Genomic DNA, 20,570 nt, shown 5'->3' with positions numbered 1-20,570 from the left:
ATTATTCTGCGCAAATTCAACATTTTAATCGGTTAATTTTTCTTCATAATTCAAGTCCAATCGTGTTTTGTATAACGTATTTATTCTAATCGTACGAATGGTGATGTACACATACGCGTTATCGTTACTCTCTTAGTTGATCAAGCTATATTTGTTAAAGATAGTTGGAGAATTTGGATAAGTCTTGGAGAGATTTTGCAAAGTATACAGTGGAAGTATTTGTGTACGAAGTTGTTCAGTCGCTACAGTAATTGGTAGTTACACATGCTACAAAGCCCGCGGGATCCCAGTTACCCAGATTGTGTAGATTATTTGAATCCTTGATTTCGTTTTATTAGTTAGCACCATTGCAAATTGCTACTTGGGAACTATCCAGTTCCATTAGCTAAGCGTTCCTAGTAATTTCTGTCTTTTAGTCAGGTGATAATTAACGTTGTACCTGCTAACGGTTTATTTCTGCCTCTCGCGTATATCAATGATTCTCTCGGCAACATTTAATTCCAATAACAAAACACGAGCTTTTTGATATTAATCTATAACTTTCAAACATGTTTTTACGATAAAGAATACGAACTTTCGTCAATCTGCTTGTAGCTGTAATTTACAATACACGATTCAAGATACAAGGAATAATTTAAAATTTCTTTGACTAATAAGAACGAGTCTAAAAACTCGAATGAACATTTTGAAATAATGTGAATAACTGGTTAAGAAGTTTCAAGTTGCAGTTCTTATTGATCTATCGCTGACACTTTTATCGCTGAAATTACCAAATCTGGTAAAATGTTATTCCGGATATTTTGGTCTCGTAATTATCAAAAAATATGCAAGTTCTTTTAATTTTTGTTGAAAAGGGATCCTCGATGTATTATGTATACATTAATATAAATATGCCACTAATACGTTTGCCAATAATGCCTCGAACAATCCACAAATTCGCCATCCTCGGTACAAAATAACTTCAAAGCTTCTCGAAATTCTAAGCAACCACAAATAAAAATGTCCGATCCATAAAATTCTCGCCGCATTCAGAGCGATCGGATCGAAACACTATGTCCATCGGATGTCGAGTACTCGACAGCCAGGGATCATCGATAGCAGCACGGGGTTGAAACGCGAAGCAGGGACTTTCTTTCCCTGTTGAAAGATCGGACACGTTCGTTCCGTCGCGTAGGCGTCGAAAAGGGTGGCGGCACTGCCGGCCGCGCCAAAAGTGCACGAGTAATGCCCGGCGATTTGTCAGGGGGACAATTTGTAATCGTTTGTCAGCCGCTGTACACCGTAAACACAACTAACTGCCGTCTTATTCAAATGAGGACGGAGCGCGTGGAATTCGCTCGATGCCTATCCGCCTCGTCTCTCGAAACGCGCCGCGTTTCAAAATTCCGTCTTGTACACGTGAGCCTTCTGATCCGCCCCATTAATCTCAGGGAATTACTTCTGCCCTTCCATCTTTTCGTTCCTCTAACGATTCGCCACTTACGCTATTAGCCGAGCGTTCTTCTTAACGTTTCTTGAAATTGGAATTAAGTTCTGAGGTTTTTCGATCGCTTCAAAGTTTCTTGACTCCTGTGTGAGTCGTGTTGTTCTGGGTAGACGTACGTACGATTTACAGCAGCACTGTTTTGGAGGTTGAAGGTTAAACTTGGCAGCTTAAAGAATCGCCCAGAGGATTTAGAGTAGCGTCATGATGTACATACTGTCATGGATTTAATGACAAAGTAGAGGTGAATTTTGCCGAATATATTTTCCAGTAATTTTGATTGATCTAAAGATGTAAATTGCTTACAAAACTCGTAACTAGACCGTGGATGTTCGACACAATTAATTAGATAATGTTTCTACAAAGTATATATTGGTCTCGTTGTTAATTTTTTTTTTCACTAAACGTCTCGTTACCTTGGCTCAACAGATTGCTAAACAAATCAGCCAAAATCCGGACGATAAACGTTTCGTGCGCCGCAACATCTCTAGGTTCCTCGTAAGATCTATTCGAGGCTTTGTTGCTCGCGTACACAATACATTGCCATCGCTCCATCCCTAAACACTCTCTCTCCCTAAATGAACTCCATCACCACCACTCTATGTCTCGGCACACAACTCTCAAGTACAACGAAAAGTGGCTACTTATTGTGTGTTATGGAATCCCAAAACATCTTCTGAACTATCCTGATGTCTACAATCGACTCTATAAATATCCTCCACATATTTTGTCGCACTCTATATACTATGTCTATTGTAGTATCACACATCCCATCCCTATTTGTTTATTTACTTCTTCGTCGATTGTTTTACCTTCCTGAACGATTGCAATCAAAATCTATTATTTGCGCGTCAAAGAATTGACGCGCAAATGACAGATGAATCGACAAATCGTAATCCTCGTCGCGTTCGACCGACAAATTTCTCGCTCCATCGCGCTCCTATTTTGTCCTGTTTTATCCCGTAGCCTGCCAGGAGACTGTAAATTCCTGCTGATATTTACGAGGTATCCAGTTCGTAAACCAAACGTCGATTCACGAAAATCACCAGGGGAAAAGAAAGAAAAGAGCAAAGTGTTCGAGCGGAGTCAGCGGTTCCTGCGTCGTGGAGGGTGGCCGCGAGACAAATGGTCGCGGATATCGATGAGATTATTGTGATCGTCGAGAGAAGCGTGCGTCCTCGAAACCATCCCACCGCGACTGCCAACGTGAACTCTGGCGCCGTGTCGTCTGTGAGTAATACCTCTGATGGCATTACTTTGAAAGGAACAGGAAAAAGACGGCAGAGGGTCGAAGACAAGGATAGACTAAATGTTTGCACAGGGCGAAACCAAGAGGGATGCAATTAGGTTTTAGACGATGAAAGGCGGAAGGAAGACCGATTCGATGAGAAATTAGAGGGTGCAACGTCCCCTGCCTCTCGGCAGGGTTAACGAGCATAATTGGCACCATCATCCTGGCGCTTGGAAAATTTGCCTACCTATATATCTTGGCACGAGAAAATATCGCGATACATCCAAATGAGAATGCTCTTGGAAACTTTAAAAAGAAGGAATTGAGGATTCCCTGACAGAATAACGAGACGTTAATCACACTGAGAAGGTTATCGGGACGTTCTCGATCGTTATTGGCTTTCAGAATTGGCACGCGAGTCGAAACACAAAGGTTAGATCATTTTATGGTCCGGCTTATGTGGCGTATAAGTTGTCAGTATCCTTCTGAGCTGTATAGCTATACTATTGTTAGAATCTATTTTATTCAGAAATACAATTTTTATATAATTTTTAGTTTACGATTCGAAAGAACCCGCAATAGTGATAACTCAAAAGGCACATTTTTCACAACGAGGCTGTGATATAATTTATCCTTAACTAGATCAGTCATCCGGTTAACAATATAACTTGGAAACAATAGAACTATCTTCTCCAAACGTCAGAGACTACAAATTCAGCAATACGTAGAAAATTTTGATCGGCTCAGCTAATGATCGCGGTTCACCTAATATTTTGATGGTTCACGGTCGAGTAAGCCTATGCTCGCGAATATTAACGCTTAGTGTCGTTCAACGGAGCATGTAGCGATCGAAACTGGAAGATCGGTACTTGGTTGGTGGAACATATAAACGCGAACTGATCGGTCGTCGCCGAGTACCAGTCGGCAGACATGGCGCATTAGTAGCGCAGACACGATATCATATAATCTTACACGAAAGGCTACACAGTGTGACGCGTGATTCCTGTTTAGTTAATCGGAAGCTGCTCCCGGCGAGAAGTTGTCAATCCGCTATCGCACAGGTAGCTCACTTCGCTCGACTTGGCTGCCATCATCGAATGAGGATTATCAATTAAGCAACGAACAAAGGTCCTGTCTACGACAATCGAACACGAGGCGCACGTTAATGATTCATCGATCGCTTCTGATACGCAACACCGGCGACCGGTCTCGAATCGACTAGACGACCAGGCCAGTGTCATACTCGAGTGTGCACGTGACAGCTGTCGTCTTCTATTAATTGGATCTCATGCGTTCTGTACGACCGCGGAAAGTTATCCTGTCTGGCTAAAGAGGAACAGCGACGTTTAACGGAGATGTCAGTGTGTATCTTGGTTACCTTTTGACGTAGTCGACTTGACGCTGTTCCCTTTTAATGCAGACGCAAATTGATCGTGGATAGCGAGTCACAGAGTGTATGAGCCTCTCAGAAGCCAAATTGATCCATCTTTTATTAATTCCCTAATTTTATTACGAAAGTATATGTAATTGTTGAAACTGTACCTCCTTCTTGAACAAATTGTCGTTCAACGGATTAAAGAAATACGAATCGATGATAATATGTATCGAGCTTTTATCTCTTCAAACGTCTGCGTGCTATGATTTGCTTACTTTTAATATGAAGTAAATAACTCGCATCGTCAGTCGCATACATCCACGTACGGCGAAATTTCATAGCCAACTCTATCTTATCAAAGGGACCTATCTGTACCGAATGTCGATATTCAAGGACGACAAAAACTGGACAGCAAAACCATAAAACAAAATCATAAACTACGCGAAATTACTCGGTTCGATTTGAAAATTCACCGAGCCGTGTATAAGAACTGGCAAGAAACAAAGACGAAGATCCGTTTTCTAATGGGACTCGATGTCTCTCTGGAGCGTATTCATCGCGATGGCTATCGATGGGAAAACGAACACGTATACGGTAACCGATGTCTACTGTCAATTCGGCTTTCCGGATTATTACAGCACGATTGCGTAGAAGCCGTTTACCTAGCAGGTGTTGCGCAAGCGATTGCCGACGGGGTTGGGGTACAGGTCGACGCCGCACGACGTCTGCCGGAAATTGTAAACGTCGTTGAATCGCGTGCAGCCGGAAGGTGCGACTGACAGTATTCGGACTCTGTAACGCGGCGGAGAGACTGCTGTTGCTCGGTGCTTTCGTGCCACGAGGAAACTTATGATAGGAACCGAGAGGAACGGGGAAACGAGCGCACCCCTCGTGGATATTCGGTACAAGTTGTAAAGTTGCACGCAATTATATGGTGTCACTGTGTAAATTGAAAGATGATTTTCGATGACGATGAGCGATAGATTGATATGATAGAGAGACACCGAATATTTTTCAATTTTAAATCTGAATTATCCGTCTCTGTCTCTGTCGGTTTTATCCTACAGCAATGGAAAATTAGGTGGTTGCCGCTGTAATGAAATGGAGATAAGTTAACTTTCTGGTAGTAATCCGAGAAACAATAAAAGTTTGAATTTATAAGTTACAGTTAAGAGTCCCAACGTAGTTGACGATTATTTGAGATATAATTGCAATTAGCAGTTAACAATTAATGATATAGCAGATATCAGTGTTTCATTACACCATTTCAGTTAACTTTCAAAATTCGTTCTTATGTATTTCAATCTCCACAGGCATACTCGTTTTCGTTTGGTCTGTAGCTTAACGCCCCCAAGGGTGCAATAGATCCTACACCGGTCTCGCGTTGACCTCTGTAAGGGTTAACAATTCGATTATCCTCCAGGTGCAACGATTCAAGTTCTATGCGTTGTATCGTATAACGAAATTAACGTACACTAAACAAAAATGATTTTCAACCGTATTGCCTCAAATATAACTATAAATAGAGTTTTGCACGTCGAACTGAAATCAAAATTAGAATAGGATGAAAAAATAAATGCGAGCTCAAGCAGGTTCAAAGGCATTACAGAAATTCGACGGAGCGAGAAAATGAAAAGAATGTAATCGTCGAGTTTCCAATATGTCTGTATCGTATTGGAACGGTCGTAAGGAGGGGAACACCTATCAAGAGTACGATGGAAATCAACCTGTCCTCTCTCACCCCCTTGGCCCGTCTACGCGATGTACGATCACGTGACAGGACCTTCTGGTGTCTGGCACTGAAACGATCAGGAATCGATGTTCACGCGTGCCTTGACTCGCTCCGACATACCCGGTGAATGTTCGTGCCGTCGAGTACGCGGCTATTCGTGGTATCCCGACACAAGTACCCTCGCCCACTCGGCCGACGTTACACATCGCGTGGGACTTTTACAAAGCGCTTTCGCTGTGCAAATCGCCGGCCAAGTCGTAAATACGATGTTGCCAACAAAGTAGAAACGACGAATAGCCTCTCCGATCGTCGACTCTTGCAGCTTTGACAGGATCTGTAATACCAGCGATAGGATATATATATTTACTTACTGACATTCGTGAAAGTGAAGCAAAGGTACAGATGAACGTCGAGTGCGTGGAGAACGAAGAAAGACGAAGCGGAAAATGAGAATGAACTAGTGACAAATGGGTTTTAATTTGGCACGGTTGCTGGCACGTGGTATTCGTCAAATTGAAGATTTGTATCTTCGAGTGTAATTTACGCTCCTTCCTGATTCTACCGCGTAATCGCTTATTAGAAATATGATTTATACGCGACATGATTTTTTCAAGGTTCAACAAGGTTTTTAATACTAGGAAGTCAACTCTCGGAAATGGATCTTCAGGCAATAATGCAGACGAATCATAATTGTGTAATGTATACACATATATGTTTCGTCGTACTTGAGTAATTATCTCGTCGCGTGTTTTCAAGCAATACTCTACACGATACAACAGAACTTCGTTTATACGGATTCCATTTATTTAATTGAAATTTACTTAATGTTCGATTAAATGGACTCTTGTCTCCGAGCCTCCGCTAAATTCTTATTATACGTGTACGAACAGAAAATTATAGGCAGAATATGTTCGTATTTTATAAACTTGAAAAACTTGTCTCTTGACAAACTCAAACGAATCGAGTCTACTTATACATTTAATTGTTACAACAGCACTATATCAGAATGACTCGGGTCTAATGTCCAACCATCCCTAGTTAACCATCCCTAAATCACTTTCTCAACCTAACCCATCTACGATTAGGTACCAAATACCGACCGACTGCCCAACCAAAGAAAGAAGGAAAAGACTCTTGAAACATACCCACTAGTCTAAATGTTTAGTCCAATACAACTAACTGAACGACGGAACAATCCGAAAAGAAAGTAACGTGCCATTTAGCCGGATCGGTCAGTGGAAAGTATCAAAAAGAGACAGACAAAGAGCAAGAGATAGGGTTGGTGAAGGTGAACGACGGAGTAGCACGGAATTACTTGGCGTGGCGTATCGGGCAAACGATCGTCAAGGGAGTAAGATCGTTGTCGCGGACGAAGGAGGGACGTCACAGCCCCCAGAAGAGCAGCGAGTCGTGTCTCACGACTTAAGCGTTGGCTGGCTGGTACGCCGCCAGCTCAGACTCCGTCTTTACACACCCGAAGAAGAGTGGCGACGTTAACCCCGTACGCTTGCCAAAGTTTAATGCACCTTTGGTTTTCGGTCGTCGCATTTCGGCGCGCGGACGCCGTTCTGGCGCCGAGAATCCGCTTCCTTCTTCTACTTTTCACTCGACTCGCTACGTTTCTCTCTTTTCCCTCGACTTCGTCTCCTACTAACGTTCTTCGTCTTCCACCAACCCCGACTCGAACGTTTCGCCTGTTCTTTTACATCCGACTTACTAGCTCACGGTCCTTTCTCATCTTTCCGCTTGTGTTACGCCGCGCCGTTTCTTACGACCGCGACGATTCGCCGCGTCCAAACGCGGAAAGAGATATTTTGCCATCATTGCGCTTTATTGCCAACCATTCCTACGTCGTTATCGGCTGCAGGTTTTGCATCGCGATTTTGTGCTGGTTCTGATCGTCCATTAGATAGTGTGGGTTGTTAACGTTGGGTTCCTCCCGTTTATTCCATAAACAGGATTTCAAGCTCGTATTACAAAAATGATGTGTTGTAAGCAGATTTCTACCGATTAGTAGACCTGCCTATACTTTAACAATATGTATCTCATTTCTCAATCATAGTACATTTATATAGATTTCATACACGAAATATAGATTCTTGTCACGTGCAGTTAAATTTTTATGTAACATTGTGCATTCTCCGATTTACTCTTCACTCGTTGGTACTCTGACACAAACATTCTCTTAATGGTCTATTACTGATTCACAAAAATGTTCGCTGTCACTCGTATTGTTTGACCATGATTCTAAGGGCGCTGTACTTTGCATAATCGTAAAAATATTTTTAACCGACCTGAAATAACCGATTCACCAAGGTTTTAACCCAACTGCAATTAAGATTTTTGATACGTGAAAAACAAAGATTGACTTGCCTTTCTCGTCCCTATCGGAGTGAGGGATAATATTTAATATATCGTAGCATACGATGATGATAAATGTATCGCACACAATGATCATTATCGTTTTTATTCTCGACATTTGTACTCGATTCAGTGGTCGCATAAAATACGTATTATGCAAAACGGTATGCGGGAATCGCGGCGACTCGGTCTTAAATCGAGCAATCGAGTGCAATGAAGGTTTCGAGTCGGATGCCTCGACATGAACGATCTTTCTTGCTTGGTTACACGTGTCATTACGCTCGCGCGCGATGTAAAAGAGCCAGATTTGCATATAAAACGACTAATTTATCACGTTGTTAGAGGAGGACAAGGCGTGACTCATTGGTTTCGTTTTCTCGTCAACAAATCGTTTCGCAATGAGCTTAAATATTTCTCTTCCGTCGAATCGTCTTCCGATTATTCTATTCTAGTTTTACACATATCATGTATTACATCTTGTTCCAGGCAATCGTACGTTCTATTCGAATCTTTCTCTTCTCGTGTTAGTTGTTTTACTGTTTGCAAAAGAATCGAGAAGTTTATCTTTTAGACTTGGAAGCAAAATTAATTGCAATAAATTCGTTATCTTTGTTCTTGACTATTTACTTTCCATTCTTAGAAATAAAATCTAAAAATATTACAATTAAAATATTTGTATGAGTTTTACTTGTTAACTATCTAAATTTTAATGGAAAGCTGGTTGACACATAAATATGAATAACACAGGACACTACAGAATGACTTTACTACACAAAGTAGCTTTCATTCTTAATTCCATTGAACACTAGCCGACAATTAATCTTCCACGCAACATATAGGTATATAGACACTAAAGCCTAAACATTCTCCCCTTCTCTACTTTTCAATTTCTCTCATTTAATCCAGACAAACTACACCGACTACACGAAATCTTGGATAATCATATATTCTCTTTTCATGCCTTACTCTTATGTAACACTCGGCTCTTCCTTGCATCTCTGCGCTCAAAACTCAATAAACAATCGTAGTTTCCGTTTTCACAATATACATTCACAATATACCGTTCAGAATTATTCGAACGATGCGCCTCTTATATTTCACTTCACTTTATTATATTTCGCTTAATTTAAAATGTAGACTGATCTCTTATTAAATATACGTTTACGATAAACATCTTGTAACTTTTATACACATTTCTTCAAACTGGTTTCAAATTTTACCGGTATAATCACGACAGTCGTGTTTTGTTAGAGTGTTAAAAAAATGTTTTATTATATATAACACATACAATATGGACGCAAATTTTCCATAATAATTAGACTGTAGATCTTTATACAAATTCACATTTCACAAAATACATTATAATTAAGAAAACAGAATCTCGGTAGAAAATTGATTTACCTACCAAATATTATATAGAGTATGATTTGCTTATTTCGTGCATTTTTTTCGTATTATGCGCATTCTGTACATTTTCAAATTTCCTATGTATGGATAAAAATCTACAGTCTAACGATAATTGTTCTAAACACTTTCTTGAGCCACCGTATCAACGCAACTGCCTTCTCTTCGACGTCAGAAACGAACTGAAAGATTTTCAGAACGTTTTATTACCAATCCTAGTACGATCTGGTTACCAATGAAACTGATTGCAAACGGTATCGGGGAACGTGAACCGGATATCGATGCACGGAATAATTCGATTCATTACCACTGCAAGTGAATATATGTAGATGTATGATTGGGAGAACGTCGACAAGAATCCAGGGTTCAGATGGAAACGTATCGCTGCGGGCATCTCCATCGGATTCATTAAAAAATATCGAACTATCGAGTATCTGTCATTTGATTAGCGGGACGATTCGTTGTGCGGGTTGGCAAGGCACACCGAGTAACCGGGTAACCGGGGATTTAATTTCGCTCGCGTACGACAACCGTGACGATCGCATAGAATAAAAGAGCCGGAATGTCGAGAATATAGTTGAAAACGTTGGGAGGGGTACCGTAGAACGTTTCCGCACGTCCGCTTTAAAGGATCGACCGTGCCGCTTTTTCGCGGCGAAACGTTATCCTGCCTTTGTCTTCCGGCCCGCGAGGATGCAGAGCAGAGTTCGAGTAAACGAGATTTCTTTGTATCTTGGTTGAGAAAGCTTGTATGCGCTGGATTTCTCTTTTCTCTGCTTCCTTTTTGTTTCTCTCAACCCCCTCTTTTTTCTTTTATTTTGTTTCTTCCGGTACACTTTTTTTTTTTCTTTTTTCACTTTGCGTGCAACGTAACGCTCGCGGCTGACGCTCAATGGGAAAGTTGTGTCGAGTGGCGTGTGTTTAGCGAAAAGCGGACAACTCTGCAGAAAGTGTTTGAATCGTAGAGAGGATTCGTTCTTCCTGATCGTCGGCGATATGTTTCTATTCCAGATGCCTCTCTTACTTTATACGCAGATGAAGTTCTTATGGAAATTATCGAATGGAACTGAACGATGATCGGTTTTTCTCTGTGTTCTTTTTATGAATGGAGAATATATGGAATCGATTTTGGACCAATCAACCTGTTAACGAGATCGTTTATTAACAGGAAATTTCTATAATTACGCTACTAAAAATTGCTAACGACTAATCAGTGTCAATCAGATCTATTTTAGTCCTTGCAAATATAACTATGCTGTAATATCGTAGTATCGTGGACAAAAAGGCCTAAGAGATATCGGGTAAAGCATAAACCTAAATTTACACTTGGAATTAATATTAAAATAGTTATATATTCATCGATACACACTTGCACGCGTCTCAGCACTGTTAACCGGCTGAATAGTTTACATTCATCTGTTTTTGAGACGCCGCGCACACACATACCTCCACACACCGATACCCACATACAAGTACCTCTACTACGCATTTAACCCAGTTCAGCACAGAAAATTATACATATCTCAACGCGAGTGTTTGCGGAACACGTGCATGGTGGGCCTAAGAAAAGACGAAGGGATGCTAGAACAGTCAGTGTCAGTGGAGAAGCCAGAGGGTGTGAATCGAGAAGTCAGGGAGAGTGCGAGTTGCATTGTCGAGATAGCGTTGCTAGCGTTGTCGTGAGAGTGTGGTCCGCGTGAAAGAGAGAACGTTGGATCCGTTGTGACGAGAGTTGCAAATTAACTATTGAGTTGTCTAGATTATAGTACGTTATTGTGATCAGTTCGCGTTAAACAATCATCGTTCTTCTGTTTAATCAACATCTGTACAATCCATTCATTGTAAATAAATCATCAATATTACCCGATATTACAATATACAGAATTTTAATACTGAAGTTCTGTGTTCAAATTAGAAGTAATTGAATGTTACACTAGAAGCGCCTGGCTTATATTTACATTGAAAAGACGAAATGAATTCATGTGGTGAAATTATTAAATCCATGGGATTGGAAGATCAAGTTAACTTCCATTAAACCTAATTGTCGTTCTGAATGTTGAAACTAACCTTTACTCGAGCATTATTCAAATATATACGTGTCGAACATTTTAGGCAGTCCACTCGTCCGACAACCAAAATGGTATCTTTCCCATAGCTTGTTTTAATACTTCTCGCTAATGATTCGTCGGCTCGTATTTCTACATTGAACTTATTACTCTCTTGGCTGACGACATTTACGCGATCGCGTATAAAAGCCACGTCGCGTCGTGTTCGTTTATAAATGTCTCTCGCAAAAGGTTTTACAGTGCGAAAAGTTCACCGAACCCCGAGCCAAGCTAGCCGAAGCGGCCCGATTATATAATTTATATTTAATTAAAAGAGTTGTGCCACGTGCAACGCGGATTCCTTCCCTTTTCTGTCCGCGTGGACGCGTTTCTGTTTCTCTTGCAACTTTTCCTGTATCCACGGGGACAGAACATCCGGAAGTTGGTGAAAATAATTCGCATAATAATCCAAACACCATAGCAGGATAGTTTTAGCCCGTGAGGAGGAAAAATAAAGGATTTGCTGGTACCCGTTGGTCGAGAAATTTAATTAAAACGCGAATGCTCGGGATAGTTTTCTGCCGATCTAAAAATCGACGAACGATTTCCGCGAGCCACCTTGAAACTACCACGATCAATTTTTTTCTCCCATCTTCCCTTTTTCCACTTCTTTCCTTTTCTTTCTTCCGCTCGCTTTTTTGTTTGTTTCACTTCCTTTCTTTTTTATCCTTCGTTAGCACAACGAGTCTCCGTAGGAACACGCGCGGGAGAAAATAAGCTGTCGAATATTTAGGGCGTAAAATTAACGGATTTTAAGATAGTTGAACGTTTACGGCCGGTTAGCCGCGACGGCGCATTATACATAGGTTGTTGGTTATATTCGAATCGACTTATCGATTCGAACTCTGCTCCGACAGTCGTTTCCTCGTACGAGCCATTCATGTAAGCGCGGTGTTATGCTTGTATCGTAATCAGGGTCGAGCACCTACCTGCCCACGCAAAATTGTTTTCCTACAAGCTAGTTGGGAGATAAAACTCGCTTTATTGCCATCTTCTTTTTTTGTTTGCCCCCCGCTTCTTTCTCTACGTTTCTCCATAATCGTTTTACGCCATGAACGCGTAGCTGCACGCGTTTTACTATTATTTCTATAACGAAAAATCGTCCAACAATCTATGCCGATTGCCGTGCAGTAACCAGGGAAAGATCCTCTTTCTGACGTCCTTTGAAGTTTCGAAAAAAATGGATATACAGGCTTTTCGTCCGTTTTTAATAAAATTGCTCCGTTTGAGTTTTTCCTGGAAAATCTCTCATTCAGCACGCACTGTTTACTCTTAAAAAGACACTCTACTTCATACGCGTACTTGACAAATCTTAACCACCCTCTATAGTTCCGTTCCTACGGCGATGTTAATAAAAAAATATTCGTTCCCTCGAAATGAATAAATCAGTCGTTATACAGCGCGTAGATCGCGATCTTTCTGGCGTAATGAAACTTTTCAAAAAGACGTGCTTACAGAACTGAAATCACCCTTCAAAAATGTCACCCTTTCCACGGTGGTGTTCATAAAAACGACATTCATTTCCTGAAAATTAATAAATCAGCTATTATCTATCATGTAGATCGCTACATAAATTGTAGCAAACGTACCATTATCATAGATTACGTGAAAGAGATTTTTGCCTCTACTACTGGCACGTTTCGTTGAAACGATCGTGTGCAAAGTTTAAGATATCCCACAAAGGGACGCGAGGCACGAGAGATCGTGATCTCCAGAAAAATCTCTTCGAGAGTACCGATCGCCTTGGATTTGCTTATCCCTCTAAACGAACGAATCGCGACTTTAATTTTGGCCTCATACGACGACATAAATTCGAGGATAGAGAAATTATCGGGAAGAGACGAGAAGGGTGGTATCAGTCGCGGCGTTTCGTGCAAGAAATATCGAATCACCGATCAGTCGATGAGCGAGCGGGAGAGAGAGCAACCCGTCGATATTATCCAGCTGATGGATCGAAATTATATTATAATCCCCGAGCCGTGTGATGGATATTCTGATTGGATCGGTAAATCGCTTTACTAATAGTCCGCAGTTTTCAAAGTGGATCGCGACCCAACCGACCTCCATCGTCCAACTTTTTCGTTCCGCGCGTTACATTGGAATCCGTTGAGATTCTTTTCGCAAAATATCGAATCGCGCTTAATTAACAGATGTTTGAACTGCGGTTAACGTAGTCTGTATTGAAAACGGTTTTGCCATCCAACAAAAAGTTCGGGATGATCTCTTTCTTGCCCGATGCTGTAGATATGTATTATGCAATTATATGAAAACTTCGTGAGAATTTTCTAGGGGCGAAATGGTAACAGAGTGTCGTTTTAAAGTACAAACTTTTTTACCCAATTATCTCTTGTCGATCATCGTGTAAAACGATGTGACGTGAAATGTTACTCGATCATTGGCATCCCGCCGAGAGATATACAGAGAACTTCGTTCAACTTATTGCGAAGTTTGATTTAATTTATTATTATATGGAACCGTTTACGATCATTCAAACAACGTTCTATGAAGAAAAAATAAATGTAAATGTCAATGAGTTACTCGATACCGATCGACTTCTGGTGTCTTTCGAATAATTATACGTGTTTTGAAATAACATTACATACATTAACGTCCTAGAACATTTTAAAACAAATTAGTCACAGCTATAAAAATCAAAATTTCTCGGAAGCCATAAGCGAAAACGCAGTAGAACCAGGAAGACCCGCAACTCGATCAATTTCTGATATTTATTCTCTGGCCAGCTGGAGAAGCGGCATAAAAGTGGCTCGCTTTACCCCATTAGCAGGCCGCTCTCCCCGTAAAACTTTCTGCGGGCGTGTTCAGGAACAAACGATCGACGACGAGCCTCCTTCGGAATGCCCTCGAACACGAAAACGTTCTCATCGCACATTAAATGAATAATTTCGATTCACGACCGGAGAATTTTCTCCTTTTTATCCGACAAAGTGACTCTTCGGGCGATGATTCAGTGAACGAATTGTTCGAGTGGCAATGGCCATGAAAGTGATTCATGTTTTCGAAAAAGAAAAAAAAGAAAAAAAAGGGAAAAAGGGATAAAAGGGAAGACAAAAACAGAGGAAAGTTAGGAAAAAGGAAGAAGAGGGGAAAAAATGATTGTTCGTCTCGAGAGTTTCCGAGCATTTTCGCAAACGAGCGTACGCGGTCTTTCTCCGCTTATAACGAGCGGCGAGCAGCATCGCTGGTTATTTGCTCGGTTAAAACACAGCCCATTTCGCCGTTTCTACTTAGACCCGGAAGAGGTCCGAGCGCGCGGTGATTTATATCGTGAGCGCCATATTGAGCCGCTGCCAGTGGCACGCGACCAAAGAAATTTCTGTAAATTGTTTTCGCTCTGGCTGACCGACATACGCGACCGCTTCCTCGCCTCCAATGTCTTTGCAAATCTTCGCCTTTCGGTCGTATTAACGGTATAAAGTAAATGTCATGTGTATTACATTATGCGTATCTCATAATCAGTATCACATCGAGAACCTACTAGCCACTAAAATATCTGCGAATATTTACGAATATTTACCAATGTTTGTTCATCGCCTGCTTCAGTGGAAGCGCCAAGTTTGTACAAATAGAAAACAATTGTGAACAATTACGAGTATTTACGAGCAATTGGAATGTCGCGTCGATACATCAAAGGGAATTCTCTGTTTGTTCGATACGGATGAATGATTCTGTACTACTTTCTATAAATCGATGATAAATAATCGCGAACTGATCGTGACCAATTCTGGTCAATACGAAGGTAGCGTAATAGCATAAATTAGAAACGTGTATTTAGCGAATATTCGATTTTACTTATTACAGCGCAAGCTCGTGTATTCGAATCCTGCATTCGTTGAAACGAAATGTTAGTACACACTCGATTCAATGAACTTCCGCTGATTGAATTCGCTTATCCAAAGGTAAACTTTTATCACGTCGATAAGTGTGATATATCATCGAAAGTTGATACCAGCTCCATGTTTAGATAGAGAACGTTATATGCATATGTTTGTAAATAAAGTAATCACAAGGGAAAATTGTGATCCACGATTTAATTAGCATCAATGTATTTGAGTTAACCAAGATAAAACCAAGAATGCAACAGAAAAAGTAGGTGGCGGACAGCATACATGAACGGCTTATTCTCCATTTGCTTCAAATTTAAATAGACTTTTATAAACATATTTAATTTATACATATAAACATATTTATTTGCCCTGGTTGGCACAAAAGAATTGGACGAGTCGTCGTGCGAAAACGGCGTCGCAACAAGCGAATATTGCCAAATTATTTCCCTCATATTCTAGCGACGAAACGTCAGGGAAATACTAGCGAATTTTCGCCATATGGAAATGCTGTCGCGACCGAGAGAAGTCACGGACGCGGGGAAAAAAGCCGATCGACGGGGAATAAGGTTCGATGGAAGATTACATTCCACATGTGAAATTGCGGAGATCCCGCGATGACGCGTGACAGCGAGTTCTCGCGACATTCGTCGTGATCGCGGAGGGAATAGTTCGAGCGGCATTTATCGAAGTTCGTCGCTATTTTAGATCGACAAACTGCGTGTTTTTAGTTTGCTTTCTACGCACGGTTTTATTCTATTCACGATGAAATTTAAAGAAGTGCGAGAAGCGTGTAACGATACTTACACGAGAAAGTATCGGTAAATGTCGTTCCTTTCTCAGGTAGCCAATTGAAGGCGAGCCAGGTAATTTTATCCAGTTCCTTCATCTGTGTAATTATGTATATCAAATTACGTAAGACACGTTCTCCACGAGGTGTCGATCAGAAGAGTGCAGTAATCGAGATTTATATCTTCCTGGTTTTTTCTTTTGAACTGGTAGAAAGAATTCTCGATATAATTATATTATCGTTGAAAGCAGACATTTTTTATGGGAATTAGTAAGATCAACTCGAAGTCGTTGTTCAATTTTTTAATTACTTTAATTACTGGATGTCTATGCTTGAGTCTCCTGTACAAAAAGCGTAGCACTGTTTTTAACAAGCTAGTCGTTCTATTTTGTTCTGAAGTACAACTGACGATAAAAAACAAAGTGTTTCTTAGAAAATACGCCCTGTGAGTGTACAGAAATGGTATAGCTTTTTTGAAACTCTTTATCGCGTAAATTTTTCTTCTTAACTATTTCCCATTATACGAATCGTTTAATTATCTTCTATCGCTAGATCAAGAAACAATTACTATCGAGGTAAAGCTGTTGAATATAATCCCTAAGACAATACTTCATCCAACGATATATTTCATTTGTAAGAAATTCTCAAATTGACGTCATTATATTACGACACTATTATTGCATTGGACATCTATTAAAGTTAGGAGAATTAAAGCATGAAACTTGCATCAAGGGAATTAAAATGAACGACGTATGGAACAATACATGCTATAAGAAGAACGATCCTCGTCCGTACATATTACGAGAAATCATGGAAAGTCTGAAAAATTCCATTGCACCCAATCTATACAATTTCTATGAAAAACTAAAAATTGGTCATTTTAGTAAATCACTATATATGTGAATATATAGCGAATCTATAAAAGTTTCGTGAAAAATGAATTTTAATCGCTCCGGTAGTTCAAATTAAATCATCGCAACCACAGAACTCTCCGCTGAAACCAAATAATCGAGAACAGGAATAGTAGGACCTGTGGTGGTTCGTCTTAACCGCGGCCCGGCAGTTTCCATGGTGAACAATATCGTAAATACCCCATTAAGTCGTCCTCCGCGCTCTCACAGAATCCATTTGTTTTATGTTCGTTGATGCTTTCGCGGCGGAGATTACAGCATCGTTTACCGATAACGGTGACTATTCGTTCGATTGGATCCGGATACGCGGATGGTTCTACGAAGAAGAAGAAGGAACGTCTGACGTGGCGGAAAGACACGGGTTAAAGTTTTAATGGCGGAAGATGCCAATGACCGAAAGAGAGCGTCGGTTTATGGGAAGGAAAAAGAGCTTTACAAGCTCTGCATAACCGAAACCGTGAGACCGAGCTCCCCTGAGCGCTCTTTATTCGTCAAGTGGCGTTTATCTGAGCACTTGCCCAGGCTACTTTTCTCCTGTTTACGGCGCGAGCATTTTTCTAGAAATTGTTATAGCGATGTGGAATGCACTTATAGATTACGAATGCACGTGTCCTTACGGTTGTGGACGTAAACCTCGGATAACAAATTTCCAGTTGAAGTATTTTCAATAACATGCTGTGTACTTTGTGTTACAGGTGCTCTGTCTTCAGGTGAGTTTTCCATTCCGATTCTACTTTTCAAGAGTATGCGGTTATAACCGCTCACCATGACGTGAGTAATAAATTTCTTGAACATTCATTGTACTGCACCGATTTCATATTCTTTACCAGTAACATATATATATATAATAATGGCAGACAAAAGAAAATAACAAATTTATGGCCACATAAGCATTAGTAATTTTTCAATTAGAAATTTTTTTCTTTGTCGATAATAGTCATTTCCTCCAGGATATATGTTATGTCTATTCATTGCCTCTTGTCAATTATGTAAAATTAGACAAGCTTCGATCCAACAAACTCCAAAATTCATGTAATGACGCCCCGAAAGTTCTAAGAATAAAACAGCAATGCCCAATGGACGTCACATGGTCCAATAGCCTTAAAGATACAATACGACAGGATAGAATGATTATTTCGATGATCGTACTGATAATTGCTTGTCGGTAATTTCCAGTCTTTTCAGAAGATAATACGGTCAAACGTAAAGGCGAGATATCTTAATTATGAAACAACAGGCAAGGGAAATTCTCTGCGAACCAGAGGAGGTAAAATTCGTTTGACCCGCGACGGCATTAATTTCGCGGAAATATAAAGTCAGCCGTGCCGGTTGGTCTTTTTGTTCCATTTGCGGCGTCGTCTGGCCACGCACCACGTACGACGTCGCAGAGATAAGAAGTTGGTGAAATAATTCAAAGTTAATAGGAATGTAAACGCGACAACTTTCGGTTGTAAATATACGAGTTCGTGCCGGAAATCATCGGGAAATTATGAAGCAGAACGCCAGTTTTCTAGCGTTCTCCAGAAGCCAAAACGACGAAAGTTCGAGGGTTGTTTCGCGAGCTCGATGGTAATTGGCCTAATTCGAAAAACCACGAACAACGTTTGGACAGAGGCCGGAGTGGAGGAAGAGACTCGGTCAGACGAAAATGCTGACGCCAGGAGGCTTCATTTTGCCTGTTTGCCAAAGAGTGGTCTGAGTCGTAGAGAGTTGCAGAGATGCATCGACCGAGAGCAGAGAATACAGGAATTTCCGGAACTCTAGATAACATCTAGGCTCGCGAAGGGTTAGTTACTGTCCTCTTGCGATTGGGAAGGCTCCAATGGTTTCGAGTTATCTCGAACGACGGTGATCTTCGTCTTAAGTGAATTTCCTAATCATCTGCAATCGCATTGGCCAGGGTTAATGGAAAAATCTCTAGCCAGTTTTCGATAACGAGTCGTTTTACCCATTAATATGTTGATCGCCGTACCTGTTACACGTGCTTGATAATTTCCTTGGGTACATAAGCCGTTCAGAAGTCGCATTGATCAACTCTGTTAATTGGAGAGTAGGGGCAAGTGAAAATTAAACTTACCTTGGAATTTTCCTACTATTATATGCCACCTTCTTCTTGTCCAGCTTGGAAGAATGTAATAAAAACTACTTAGTGACAGTGAAGGAAATTGTTTAATTAGGAAATGAAGGGTTGTTAGAAATATGAGCGTTTCTCTAAAAATGCCCTTTTATCGCATTCCTAAAATCTGTAGATTTGGATGTATATCGCCATGATTGGATAGAAAACACGAAGAACGAAACAAAAGAAAGGTCACTTCTATAGAAAGCTCTTTTTCATTCAATTGTTCGTCACATATGAAAACACGCAAACTATACAGAGCGTTCAAGAGTGTGTTACTGCGTTCGAAAACTGTTGGCAGAGATTTGTTTCTTTTAAAGCAAAACATGAAACATGAAACATTTATAATTGGAAAGATGCATTCGAGATCATTAGATTTCCCATTCCAAAAACGTTAAAACGTACGTCCAATGGTTATTTGTATGCGTCACAAAATTATAATAAGATCTGTCTTTTGTCTTTGACAATAGACAACGGATCTTGCGTGCAGAATTTTCACTGAAATTTCTACTGTTCCGTGTAAACGAGCAAAGGTGAAAGGCACTGAAAATCTTTTACGATATATGGACACGAAATACACCGTAAAACTGCGAAAAATGTTGTAATAATTGTACCTTGTTCTTTATAAAAGTTAAAACGTACGTTAAAATATATATATTTTTTTATAACGTTAAGTTCTTTACTTCTTACAATTCTTCGTTACAACGTGTAGGGTTTTCTATGCATTTAAATTATAACATTATACACATATATCTTCTTTCAATATTTTCTATCAAGAGGAAATCCGATAAATGGAAAAAGGACGTGCAGTATTGATTTTTTATTATTACGCTATTTTTTATTCAAATTAAAATTTATATATATTTTATCGTCATTTCATTCTTCGCTAACAATAAACTTTACACAACATTATATTGAAACGTATTCGATCGATATTATGGTTTTATTAACGAAATAAAGCTTTGAAACTGAATATCTCAAAACGTAATAAATCATAAACGTCATAGTTATATATCTATCCCAATTTATAAAACTTTCCAAAATATTTTAAACATATAACAAGTACTCGATTGTAATATTTCTTCGCTTGGATTTTATATATAATTTTACGTAATTTAAAGAAATTGAAATATTTCTAACACCTAAATGCGATAAACCATTTCCTGCCTTTTGATTGATCCGCATGTGACATAGAAACGAAACAGAAATATACTGTATCA

At 40.0% G+C, this 20,570-nt stretch overlaps 1 protein-coding gene across 2 annotated transcripts in view; it reads left to right on the top strand.

Moving 5' to 3' along the window:
* nolo (ADAMTS-like no long nerve cord) overlaps positions 1 to 20,570 on the top strand; it is a 280,796-nt gene that overhangs the window by 107,023 nt on the left and 153,203 nt on the right. For both annotated transcript variants that reach the window (XM_076620070.1, XM_033336905.2), the window contains exon 2: positions 17,930 to 17,944. In XM_076620070.1, the coding sequence (XP_076476185.1) occupies positions 17,930 to 17,944 (15 nt within the window). The remainder of the gene's footprint in view (positions 1 to 17,929; positions 17,945 to 20,570) is intronic.

The sequence above is a fragment of the Bombus vancouverensis genome, chromosome 7 (genome assembly GCF_051014615.1).
Source record: "Bombus vancouverensis nearcticus chromosome 7, iyBomVanc1_principal, whole genome shotgun sequence".
Lineage (NCBI taxonomy): Eukaryota > Metazoa > Arthropoda > Insecta > Hymenoptera > Apidae > Bombus > Bombus vancouverensis.
This window is presented reverse-complemented; position numbering and strand designations above follow the sequence as displayed.